Source organism: Zonotrichia leucophrys, chromosome Z (genome assembly GCF_028769735.1).
Source record: "Zonotrichia leucophrys gambelii isolate GWCS_2022_RI chromosome Z, RI_Zleu_2.0, whole genome shotgun sequence".
Classification (NCBI taxonomy): Eukaryota; Metazoa; Chordata; class Aves; order Passeriformes; family Passerellidae; genus Zonotrichia; species Zonotrichia leucophrys.
In genome coordinates this window covers 18,851,307-18,864,479 of record NC_088200.1, presented here as the reverse complement: position 1 = coordinate 18,864,479, position 13,173 = coordinate 18,851,307, and the positions used below count along the sequence as shown (strand labels likewise).

Below are 13,173 nucleotides of genomic sequence, written 5' to 3'. Positions count from 1 at the left end.
GCTTTGTTGTTCATTGCCACAAGTACGCTCTTGGTGCTCTGGATCATGTCACAACAGCCATGTGTGCGATGGCAGCACGTGAGTGTTGTAGAATCACAGTGCAGTTGGGGCTGGAGAGGGTCTCATGAAAAGAGTCCCACCTCAAATTGCTTATTTGCAGCAAGTATTTCAGCACAGCTACAATTTATTGGGCTAAATGTAGTGCACAATAAATGACCTTGTAACACAGTAGAATTAAGTTTGGTGTAATTCCTGCTAACAATGTAGCCTTGTTGGATATATGTTGATTCAGTAGAGCAGGCTAAGTATTTAATGAATATTAAATTATATTAAGATATATCTCTGTAGAGGTATGCTGAATTTTGTAATTAGATCTTAGCATTTAAAACACTGGAATTGATTTGCTTAGCCTTGAATGTACTTATATTTGAGATATGAGGAACAGAGTCTGCAGGTATAAAAATGTATTTTGTATGTGCCATTAATATATTTCTCTTCCATATGACTATATGAATGTGTCAATATGTCATTTTAGCTATGGCACCAGTGTTTGTTCATTGATCTAAGTCTTAAGAAATGCACTTTACAAGTAAATTTTTTGATAAAATTTGCCTTTTAACTGTTCTCCTACTTAGAAGTTTAATCATGTTGTTTCACTAAAGTAGTTTTTATAGTGTAAATTCTTGTATATGAAAGAAATTGTGATTTCTTTATGATTTTTGAAAAAAATTATTATTTTTTTCTCATGAAGTCTTTTCCTTTTTTCTTTTTTTTTTTTTTTTTTCTTTTCCACAGGGGTTAGAATACTTATTCAAAAGGCCTTGAGATGCTCCTCTCATTTGTAGGAGTCCGTGAGTGCTGTGGTCTAGTATGGGAAGCTACATTTGGAAAATTGCAAGCAAAAAAGTTTTTCCTTTCAGTGTAGGTCCTTATTTAAAGTAATTGAGTGCTTGCTTGTGTGGCCTAATGGGGTTGAAAGATCAGGTCCAGTTTTCTTTACTGTGTGCTGGCAGTGTGGGCAAATGACCTTTGTGTGTGGTTCCATGACAAGTGAAGGCAAAAGATGGTAGTCTACTTCTGTGCTGTTTGGAAGCTGTATTTTCAAGTTCCAAAGCAACAGGAGAATGAAACATTCATCAGTTTCTTTTGTACCAAAAGCTTAGAAATCAGGTTATAAACATCAGCACCTGCTGGGATGGGACTATCAGGACTCCTCTGTGCGGTTGCAATGCCAGTTAGGCCATGACTTTAAGCTCTGCACAAGCGTCTTAACTTTTTGTCAGACCATGGTGTTTTATACTGTTCAGCAGAGACGTTAACGTCTTCGCACTTTTTATACTTGGAATGATTCCTGTAATGACAGAGCCTGTTCTTTAAAAAGCCAGTCTTTTAGAGAGTGGGAACTTCTGTAGTTTGTACTTGTCTGATTTGTGGAAATACTGGGCAAACTAAATTTTGAAAATCTTGGAAAAGTAATAATGGAGTATAACCTTCTTTTCCCTGTGTAGTACATAATTTCTCTGAACTAGTTTTAGTTATAATTTAATAATATATTCTGTATATATTGGTGTTCACTGCAACAGGTATTCTGTATTGCCTCTTCAGTAATAATGATAAATTTGCATTTTTATAAATGCCCTTTTTCTGTCCCTAAGATTTCTGTAGCAATAATGTGGTTTGCCTAATGACCACTAGTTCTGTAATCTTGTACTTAGAGAGCCTCAGTGGTAAATGAAGCAAGACTGTCAGGTAAAATGCTGTTCACTGACTAAAACTGTTTGGTTTCAAACAAATCACTTTGTTTCAAAGGGAGTCATGCATGTCTGAGTCCTTCTGAGCAGCAGTTTATGGTTCTTCTTTGTCTCTGTTGAAGGACACTGGTTAAGAGAGAAGTGACCTTTGGGTATGAAAGACTCTGTGAGGGTGAGCAGTTAGGTGATGTTATTGAACATCTTGTATATTCCTCATGCCCGTTTAAGCAACTTTTTTGTAAACAGTGATAGGTGTGTGAAAATTTTAATTCAGGGAAGCCTTGGTCATGAGAATAGAAAAAACAGTAAAAATCTGATTTTTTTTTGAAGAGTTCTCTTATCGTAGATTTCCAAAATTAGCTGTATGAATGTCTGATTTTTACAAACCGTAGGATTTGAACTGCCTCAGGATGCTGATTATCGTAATGACTAAAGATATCTGTGAAAGTAATAGTTTTCACAGGAAGCATTCACTTTAAGATGTTGTACAGCAAGTTCACTTTTCTTGGCCATCCTCTATAATATTTTCTACTATTTAAGAAACAATTCTGAATTGCATTTATTATTTCAGGGGAACACTATTTTGCTCTTGCAAGCTGGAGCTTTAACATGGACATAAGGAGAAAAATTTTCATATGAAGAAAAAATTATACAGGGAAGTCTCATTTACAGGATGTAATGTGTCAGCTATTAAATGGCATTTCAAAGCAGATTTATCTTCCAGACCTCACAAATACCATTGCACTTTTAAAATTGCAGGAGATAGGAGTATTTGTTATATTCTCTTAAAAATCTTGGTGGCCACTACTATTACAATACCTTTTCAGTTTCTTACTTGAAAAATCATCAGCCATATTAGTGTGTTTGTGTGCTACCACTGAAAGATATTATTATGGCCTGTATTAACATCTGTAGGATGCTCAAGTACAGTTGTGTTAAAATCTTGTTTTTTACAAGACTTGCCACTTCAGAAAGTAAGCAGTGGTCATTAAATTTCTGAAGGTGAAGTTGTGAATGGGATTCTACCAGCTGTTTTTCAGTCATGCAGTTGTATCCCTACTGCAGTCCTGGTGCAACAGCAGTTGGCTTCAGCTCAAGGCCCTCATCTTGTAATGGAGGAGATGGTTACTGTATGAGAACAAGTAGTTTCAAAGTCCTGTGTAAAGCTGGTATTTGAATTATTTGTAATAGGTAGATAAGTGGTAAAAGGAAGAAAAGACGGAAACCCATGCCCTTTTACTACAGGTAAGGAGGAATAACCTTGGGCAAGGTCAAAATAAGGAGACTGGAGTGGTGTCTTTGCATAATACAATCAACCTTGTCTGTCTTTTTATTTCATGTTCTATAAATCATGTAATGATGAAAAGAAAAATGTTCTTTAGGTAGAAGTACTTTGAAAAATTTGTTGGGTTTTTTTCTTACTGTGAGGTAGCTGTTGGTGTTTTATAAGTACCCTTACTGTGTAGATAAGAGTATTGTAACCTTATCTTAATTACTTATTCTTAGTTTTTGTCCTTGTACTAATCAGTAAGTCAGGTATGTACTATAAAGGACTGAAAACCAAAGTCCAGGTTATACTTTTTTCAACCTTACACTCTTGCATTTTCAACCTGCCATTTCTTTCCTACCAAAATCTGTCAAGCTTCACATTAGTGTAACTGCTGAAACTATTCTTGTGGACTACTTAATGTGTTTCCTGCTATGTTTTATTTAAAGCTTTTATGTAAAGTGTGTTATGTTACTCAAACAAAGGTAGGAATGCCATGGTTGCTGGAGGGTCAGGAAGTGAACATAGTCCTCAAGACTTCTGAGACACCTCTCATCAAAGATCTTCCTCTGTGGCAGAAAAACAGACAGACTGCAGTTTATTAGACTGTGTTGTTGCTGCATGGCTGTACCATTTCAGTCTTGTTTTTGACCAGGAGTTTACTTGCCAGCCTGTGTTTTGCAGAAAAACTGACTTACATAGTCAGCTTTGGTCCCTATGCTTCCCAGTATTATGGAGATTGACAAAAATGTCTTTGATCAGCAGAGTGCAGACCTCTCTCTCTAGTGTCTTGAACTTGGTCTCAAGTTTCAAGCTGTAAAGCTGAAGCATGATAAGGACATGGATCTATGTGGAATCAGTGTTGGAGGCCTTATGGAATGGTTTCAATTCCACAGACTATTCTGTAACTGTAGACACTTTATTTAATCTGTGCAGCAGTTCCTCATCTCCTAACAGTGAGTAGTGTTTCTCTTAGTTTTGAGTCAACCCAGTCACCAACTGTGTGCTTATTACTTCAATACAGATCAAGTGGTAGGTTCCAGGGTTTGTTTACCACAGGTCCTCAAAATGCCCTGCAGTGTCAGCTTTGACATTGAGCATCTTCCTCAAACACATATCACTCTATTTCTCATACTGTAGATTTTTAAAGTTGTAGATTTCTGATGAAGATCTGAATCCTGTGTCCTCTAATGTGCAAGTAGAGGATGTAAGATATTGGTGGAAACCAGCACCTAATCTTCATTTATTGTTCTGAAATTAGTTGTTTTGAATTTAAACTGCTATTAGTGTAAAGTGAAGACTCAGAAGTTGGGGGAGACTGGATCTAGACAGAGCCTGAATTGAACCCTGTATTTGGGGATGGAGGGAAAATGTGTTCTAGTGTTGTAATATGGGGGTAGTTTGGGGTGTTGTACGTTTTTCTGGAATGTGTTAATTAACCTACAAGTAGAGTGTAAACACATCCAGGCAGAAAGGTAGAGTTGGCAAAAAGTTGTGCTGTGCGCACATCGTTATTTTGACTCATTGTATTGTCAAATGTGTTCCTGTGACTAGTGTTCTTGTTAGATTGCAGGAAGATTAATGCAGTGGATTTTTTAAAAAAATTCTTGTGACAGATTTTCTCTATTAGTATATTGCTTGTGATTAAATAGTAACCTTCAGGAATCTAGAAAAATGCCCACATGTGGCATATGTGTGTCTATAGATGTATATACATTTTTTAATTGCTTAAAATGTATAAAAATACCAGAAGGTTATTAGGATATTTCCTTCACAAAGTCAAAATTAAGTTCAGAGATATCATTGGGGTTTTAGGTTTGGTTGTTTTTTTTTTTTTCCAAGTGGCTTAAAACTTGCTAGGTTATTTTTATTTGTACACAGAAAGGTTTGCAGGTGTTTCTGTTTTTATCAAATACATCAGTAACTTTATGGGATTGAGCACTATAAATTTCCGCTGGAAACGGGTATATAGGGTGCAGCAAGGCATTCAGTGGCTAAGAGGAATTGTTCCTGATGGGTTCTGTTACAATCTGCAAGCTTTATTTGAGTAAGGAAATTAGTTTCTATTGGTACACTTTTAAGTAGTCTCTTGAATTGTAAGTATTTTAGCTCAGCTAGTGGACCTGCTGCCCTATATAAAAAAACTGCCTCTTTTGCTTCTTTTTCCCTTCTCTTGTCTTAAGGCAATTTCTTTCCCTTACAGATAGGAAGCTCTAGGAGTAAATGAAGAGACATACTGGCATCTGATTAGGCTATGCTTCTAGTAAATACATTATTCTAGAGGAATATTAATGTAAGTTCACCCTAAGAGAGTGAATTCTGAGAATAATGGCTTAGTGGAAAGGCTAGATGAAGGGACAGTGATTTCTCACTTACATTGGGTGGAAGTGGTAATAGGGCTTAGTGTGAGATGGTCAGAAGAAACATTTGATTTTTAAAATGGTTTGTTTTGTACTCAAAGAGTACATACTTAGCAATTTAGTAATGTAAGTATAGCATGTATTTTATGCATGCAGCTGGTAACACTTTTTTGTTAGGAGTGCACTTCTCTTAGCTAGGAAGCTGGTGGAATTGGTTTGAGTAATCTATGTGCAGAACTATGCATAATCCTTAATAAAGATTGAACATTCAAATACCTACTGATTGGCTCCTGATCCTGATATCAGTGAAACAGAACATAAACAAAAGTGAGGTTTTACACTTTAAGATTCCTCAAGGGGTTGATGGCACCAAAGTGTAGAAGCAGTAGAAATTCCAAAGAGGGAGGAGGTGGAGACTCTTGAGCACCAAAGAAACTTGCTGGTATCTGACGCCCTCCAAAGGTGTTACTTCAAAGTATAAAGAAGTAGCACCTCCTTTTATTGATACATGGCACTTTTTTGTGAGACGTGGTAACATATTGAAAGTGTTTATAAATAGTTGAAGAACATTTTATTCTGTCTTTATTTCCCTCAATTGTGTTGAATTACAGATAATAATGTATATCCAAAACATTTCATCTGCCTATGTTTTTTAATAAAGGCAGTATATACACAATTTATGTTTTACTAAGGGAGAATGCATTAAAGGAAGAAAAGAGTGCATGCACTTTCCTTAGTGCTTTATTTAGGATGAAAGATTATACTGCTGGTAGGGAGGGGAAGGGTTGATGTAGAGTTGTATGTTAACAGCTCATTGCATAGCAAGTGTTGGTAGAAGGGATTTGGCTTATGTGACCATGGGACACTGTTGAGGTGCAAGGATTGGTAAGACAGAGTAGTATCCACCAGATCAAGTGGGACAAGAGCATCTTTGCCAATAGTCTGGCCAAACTGGTATTAAGACTAGGATTTAGAGAGGAAAGAGTTGATGACTCTTAAATCAAGAGGAAAAGGTGGTGAACTGAGCTGGTAAAGTAAGGATGATGATGATGTGGAGAGGAGTCCTTGAAAATGACTAATTAGAGAAGATAGAAATCCACAGATTTAGGTAAACAAAGAGGAAATGTCTGTACATACATAATGGGGTCAGCATTATGAGGGGGAGGATCTTAGACCTCTTCAGGGAGATTAGCTGTGGTCACCTGAGAATGCCTTTTCCCTTTGATGAAGTTTGTAAGTTATTGTAGCAAGTTTCAGAGAACTTTTTTTTAAACAGCTTTAGTATTTTGCCGGCTCACTCCCCCAATTCCTCCGCAGTGTTATCATGCCTGTTATACAGACTGTTATTAAGTTTGGTTTTTTTTAAAGATACTTCAACGCTTTTCTGAAGCACATACTGACTTGTTATTAACTTACTTCTCTACAGGGTGTGATAGGTGTACAGTTGGTGGTTACCATGGTAATGGCTAGTGTCATACAGAAGATCATACCTCACTATTCTCTTGCTCGTTGGCTTCTCTGTAGTGGCAGGTAAGATAAGTGTGAATATGGTAATTATGCATCAGGGTAGTAAAAGTAACACATACTGATCTTGTTTGGGTTTTTTTTAAGTAATTGACTTTTATTAAATTTATTACCATAGCATTGTCACATGTGATTTGTGGGCTCAAGGCAAAATGACAGTGTTGCTGTAAAAGAACATTACTTGTTTGTTGCTATTAATTGTATCAGTCACAAAGTTAATTGTTGTTCAGCTCTTATATTAAAGGTACAATGTTCATCCTTTAATATTAAAAAGCTAAATTCAATACAATATACTGAAGAATAAAAGGGTTTTCTTTTCCTCTGCACTGTCTCTGTGTTGTTGATAATCTACCTCCTGATTTGCCTTGCGTATGAAGAGTGCTTAGGTATTTATTAAAAATTCTATTCCTTTTTAATATGTCAAAGGACAGGATTAATATAAATTTCAGTACAGTACTTTCTTGTAGCAATAGATCAAACAGACATAATGAGTTGCCAGGGGAGCATTCTCTATGTCACTGTATCCATAATAACAATTTAAAACAGCAGCTGTTTTGAATATGAACCACTATGTTAAATATTAAAAGGAATCATAGATACTGCGTCTTTTCATTTGGTAAGAGGAACACTTTGTATGATTAGCAGGTAGTGTGCTGTCTTTTGTAACTGTTAAAATTTTGAGAATATCAGATCCTTACTGCCTACTTTCTGAAGGAGTATCCTTGAATAATAATGTACTCCATAGGAGTATTAACAAGTCTTTGCATTGTCTTTTTTCTCTGCATCTCATAATTATCAACTTGTTCCTTTTTAATATTCCAGGTTTCATCGCCCATCAAATTGCTAATGAAAAGTGACTGTAAATGTTGTTTAGATGTATGTTAGATATAACAGAAAACAGTAGTTGTCAGGTGGATGACACAAACAGGAATCATACTCTCAATTGTTGTGTGAAGTTTCACTGTTAACCATATTGGCAGGATATTGATCACCTTTCTTGTGCTCTAAAAAGAGCATGACACTAATCAATATGAAACTGGCTACCATTTATTTTTAAAGTGTGTCACTGTGAGAGTCTTTTTTTTATCAGCAGTTATCCAAATTGTATATTATACCTTTTATGTCTAAGATTGATGTAAACTTTTATTTGAAAATTTAAATATCTAATTGCTCTTGCAAAATAATTTATCAGTATTATGCCCGTGTTCTTAATTTTTGTGAAGTTTTCACTTACTGTATCCTTGTTTTAAGGCATACCACATGCCAGCGATAGGAAGAAGTTTGCTGTTCAAATATTTTTCAAATCCATTTCTCCATTTATCTTCGTGCATCTGCAGATTGATAAATACTTCAAGCAGGATTTCAGCACTTGTGCTTGGGTAATTCTGCTCTTACTGAAGTTAGTGGGAATTTTATTATTGCCTTCCATGTTAGTAGCTGGCTGTTGCTTTTCAGTTTCTTTTATGTATCTGATAGCACTATTTTAGTGTATTGTCATTTCAGGCACTCTGAATAATTCCCTGAATACAGGAATTGTATGAAGAATCAGAAGTAAGCCTGTGGTCTAGAAAAAAGAATAAGTCAGAAGATTGGCTGCAACAAGAATCTGAATTTTAATGGTAGAAAGAAAAGCAGTTATTTTCTTAGTTAACCTGATAACTAAGGTTATCTTTTATCTTTAACCCATTTCTCCATAGTCTTTTTGCCAGTGATATTTGACAGACCTGTGTGGGTGGGGTGGGTTTTATAGAGGATTTTACACATGTAAGTGTGCAGGTACGGGCACACTCCTAAAGCAATCCATCTGTCTAAGGAAAAATTATCACCTGCTCCTCCTTACCTTTGTTAGTAAACTTCAACTAATCTTTGGTATCTAACAGTGGTTTTTAAGTGACTTTGTTTGAGTGTCCTGCTTCCAAAGGATTAGCAGGCAAGACGGATCTGAAATGTCTGTGGATAGTCCTTTCTGAATGGGAGGGAGGATAAGCATGTTATTAGACAAGACAGAAACATTAAGTGACTAGTTTGTTTAAAGACGGCTGTTTGTGTTCATGGGAAGTTTGTTAAAAGGAAACAAAGACTTCTCAAAATCTAAAGGAACTGTTAGGATAGACAGATTTAAGGTAGTTACTTATTAATGGAATAAATAGCTATCACTGACTCTTGAAGAGCAATTTACATAAATTTGTTAAGAAATATGAATTTTTTCAATCAGTGCTATTTTCAGAACTTGAATGCAATTAAATAGATTTATTGAAACATTTGCCAGCCTAAATATCTGTGTAGGCCTTGCATCATTTTTAACTAATAAAACATTCTCTACCAAAACACTGCTTTTTAAGTCACTCAGCTATTTTAGCTATTGTGTTTTCAGGGCATGTTAGGATACAGGGGGAAATGGATGTTTTGTTGTAGATTCGTTAATGACCTTTTTTCAAATTAACTAGGGCATGTCTGTGTGTCTGTTGCTATTCAGACTGACTTGGATATGTCAAAACCACAAGATAATCAGTTGTGGGATTTCAGTTTTAAGCATATGTAAGCTAAAACAGATATAAACTACCTTTTATTATCTCTGTCTTTATGAAAATGTTTGTCCAAGTCTTTTGGTTTTTAGATTTTAAATGCAAGATGTGTAGGGTTTATCAACTGAAAAATACCAAAACTCTTTATCCTATTAGTTCTAATTAGCTATCACTTGCAATGTCATTTTGTAGTAAAATTAGGGGCAAATTGTGGTATAATTTGTGGTTTGATTTGTGTTAGCATGCTACACAGAACAAGAATTTTGTCTGTTCTGCTGCATTAGGTACCATTTCTCTGTCTGTGCAGGAAAGATTTTGAAAAGTTTTTTTGCCACATAGGTGGCTTTCATCATTAGCATCCCAAGTACAGATCAAGGTGATGTGGTAAATGACAAAGCAGAAGAATATATCTGCTTTTTCACAGTTGCTTTGGGTCATGTGAAGGACAGAAGTTACCATCTCCAGAGTAGTTTGACTTGGATGCAAAGCTTGTTTCTCTGATTTATTTGTGTCTCAGTCTTAAAGTCTCTTTTGCAGCAAAGTTTGCAAATCACAGATGCCTCAACTGTACTATACATAATAAAAATAAATTAATGAAGTAACTTTCACTCTTACTTATACAAAATTGAGTTCATTTTTTTCCCCATCCAAAACTGTTCGTGCAAACTTTGTAATATTTGCCATTTTCAGTTTTGGAACTGGCAGTGAATTCTTTCAACAGAAATTTGCAGTGTGCAATGGTTTGATGGTTTGTTGGCTGGTATTAGCGTTCTTTTCTCTTGAAGAGTTCCCAAGATGAAGGAAGCCTTTCTAAAATGGAGCCGGGAATCAAGTGTTATTAAATGGCTTGAGATTGTTTGAGTTTTGATGCCTTCCAAATTTGGCTTTGCTAACTTTTAGAAATTGCATCTGACATCATCTCTAATTCACCAGTATGGATTTGAATGGTCCTACTTGGTGAAGTTTTCTTTATGCAAGGTGGTGGTTGAGGGTTCCTTTATTACGTATTGACCTGTGTCACTATGTGTGACAATTAGTGGCCTTCTACTTCCACACACATTTCTCATGTCTGTCCTTGTTAATACTTGGTCTCCTTTACTGCAGCATTTCAGAGTGGAGATCATAGTGATACGCGGCGATCGTAGTGACTTCCCACATCAGGACAGAATGTGGAAAAGGCTTGTTTCAGCTACTAAGATTTTTGCCATACTTAGAAATTTAGGTAAAATATACCATCTTAGACACTTAACCGTCTCTGTTTGTCCTCTTCAAAATTTCCATGCCATTTGTTGCCTTTTAAATGAATGAGCAATTAATGGTGCATTGATCTATGAAAGTGGAAAGACTTGTAGGTCAATTATGTGTAAATTAGTGATTTTTTTAATAGTGCTTTTTCTAGTAGAAGTTGAAGATATCACTGAGAAATGTTTAAGGAAAGGGATTATGATGTGCTCTGCTTAAGAAAAAACATTTGATTATGTTTGGTAATGATTATTAGATAATTGATATTTCAGATTCTGGGAAATTACTGGATTTGGCAGGGATATTATATGCTTTATTAAGTTGTTTAGAATATGGTTCTAATGAGTAATTGTAGTGGTATAATTTTTCTAGTGAACTTTCCCACCTTGTATGACTGTGTTTGCTGTATTTGATGATATCTTTAAAAGTTGGTGTTCAGAGACCCTAAGAGCTTTCATGTGAATGACAAAGTGGCAAAGCTTTCTAGTTATGTATAAATACCTCATTTGCTGTGGAGAATTGAACTCTAGCTGTTGTTCAGTTCAGGCAGGGTTGGCACTGATACACAAAGGTGTCTTGCTTAGGAGTGACAAATTACAGGTGTCTTAGTAAGTATATAAATCTGTGTTATACAGTTTTTTGAAAGCCATGCTCTAAATTGCTAATAATGGTATTGTTTTACTTGAGGTTTTCTTTTTCTTTAGCTTACGGTGGTATCAACATCCCACTGAAGAAGAGCTGCGGATTCTTGCAGGGAAGCAAAGAGGGAAAAGTAAAAAAGATAGGTAAATACTTTTTTTAAGCTTGTTTTCCCCCATCTTTTGGGTTTTTTTCAGCATTATATGGTTCATCTAGTAACTTTACCAGCCTACCTTTTGTCTTAGCATGAGTTAAAAACTGCTAGTTGCATACGATGCCCTGCTTGCATTAATTGTCACAGTTCTTTATCAAAACATGTTTTATCAGTTTAACAGAGTTGGAAATTCCCAAATAGTGCATAACTGGTTAATTTCTGCCCACAAAACGGTCTGTGAAATGCAAATTCAATGGCAAGTTTTTTTTAGTGAGTGTATGCATGTAGATAAAAACTGTGGAAACAAATCTTAGGATTGTAGCTTTTCATCTTGAAGTGAGAGAAGAAAGATTTGAGTATATTAGTTTAACATAGGATTACTGTAAGCCACTGCTCTTAACAAAGCTGTGAAAAAGGCAAATGGGCTCTTAGGATATATTACATTAAATGTTTCTAGTGAAGAGAGAGGGAAATATTAATCCTCTTGGACAAGACACCAACGTAGAACTTTATCTGGATTACTGTGTACAGTTCTGATCACTTGTGTTCAAGAAAAATAAAATTTGTATGTGAACAGGAAAAGAGAGCTGCTGGGATCATCCAGGAAAAAAAAAGTCTGTCTTACTCAAGGGGGCTAAAAGAGCTAGGCTTTGTGAATCCATCAAAAGACAGCTGAGTGGATGGAATAGCTGTCTTACCAGCTTAAGGTGGAAATAGATTTCTGGTATTCAGACATGAAGTTCCAAACAGCTGCATCAAGAACTGAGACATCTTGAGGTGGTGGAACTGCCCATGTTGATGAAATATGTCTAAATTGGCTTTGTTTATAACCAGACAATCCACTGTGATTTTCTTTTTGGCAACACAGGAGGTTTTTTCTAGTTCTGTTTCTTCTATCCCAGAATGAACTCCCTTATAAATCTTAAGTTTTGAATTAATCTGTGCACTGCTCATATAATGTTAATTGTAATTTAATTTTTCTTCCTGTTTCCTAGCTCTTAAGCAGCATGGTTAGCAATTGTATTTGCCTCTTTTAGGTTGGAAAAGAGATCAACCTTTGATCACATGTTAATTGCAGCCCTGAGGGCCACATCAATCATTTGTTGAAAACCTCTAGGAATGACGACTCCACCAAATACTCCCCAAGAAGGGCAGCCCAATCCAATTCCACGACAAAAAAATTCCTCTTCAGGTCCATCCTGAACCTCCCCTGGCACAGCTTGAAGCTAGGTCCTCTTATCCTGTTACTAGTTAACCCTGAGAAGAGACCATCCCACACCGACCTATTGCCTTCCCTCAGGCAGTTGTAGAGAACAAAAAGGCTCCCTGTAAGCCTCCTTTTCTCCAGGCTGATAGCCCCTAGCTCCTTCAGCTTCCCTTCATCTAATTTATACTCCTGACCATTCCCCAGTTCCGTGTCCCTGGACTTGCTTGAGCACCTCAATGTCTTTCTGGTTGTGAAGGGCCCAAAACTGAACACAGGATTCTAGGTATGACCTCAGCAGTGCTGACTACAGAATACAGTCACTGCCCTGGTCCTGCTGCCCACATTATGTCTGACACAGGCCAGGATGTGCTTGGTCTTCTTGGCCCTCTAGGCCCATGCTGGCTAATGTTCAGTCACTGTTAACCAGCAGCCCCAGATCCTCTTCCACTGGGCAGTTATCAGTGACTCTGCCCCATCCTGTAGCACTGCATAGGGTTTTTGTGA

At 36.4% G+C, this 13,173-nt stretch overlaps 1 protein-coding gene across 2 annotated transcripts in view; it reads left to right on the top strand.

The window, feature by feature from the left end:
- Positions 1–876: 876 nt before the first annotated feature.
- TMEM161B (transmembrane protein 161B) overlaps positions 877–13,173 on the top strand; it is a 33,116-nt gene continuing 20,819 nt past the window's right edge. For both annotated transcript variants that reach the window (XM_064735486.1, XM_064735485.1), the window contains exons 1-3: positions 877–921; positions 6,805–6,908; positions 11,374–11,454. In XM_064735486.1, the coding sequence (XP_064591556.1) occupies positions 6,835–6,908; positions 11,374–11,454 (155 nt within the window). In that variant the 5' untranslated portion in view covers positions 877–921; positions 6,805–6,834. The remainder of the gene's footprint in view (positions 922–6,804; positions 6,909–11,373; positions 11,455–13,173) is intronic.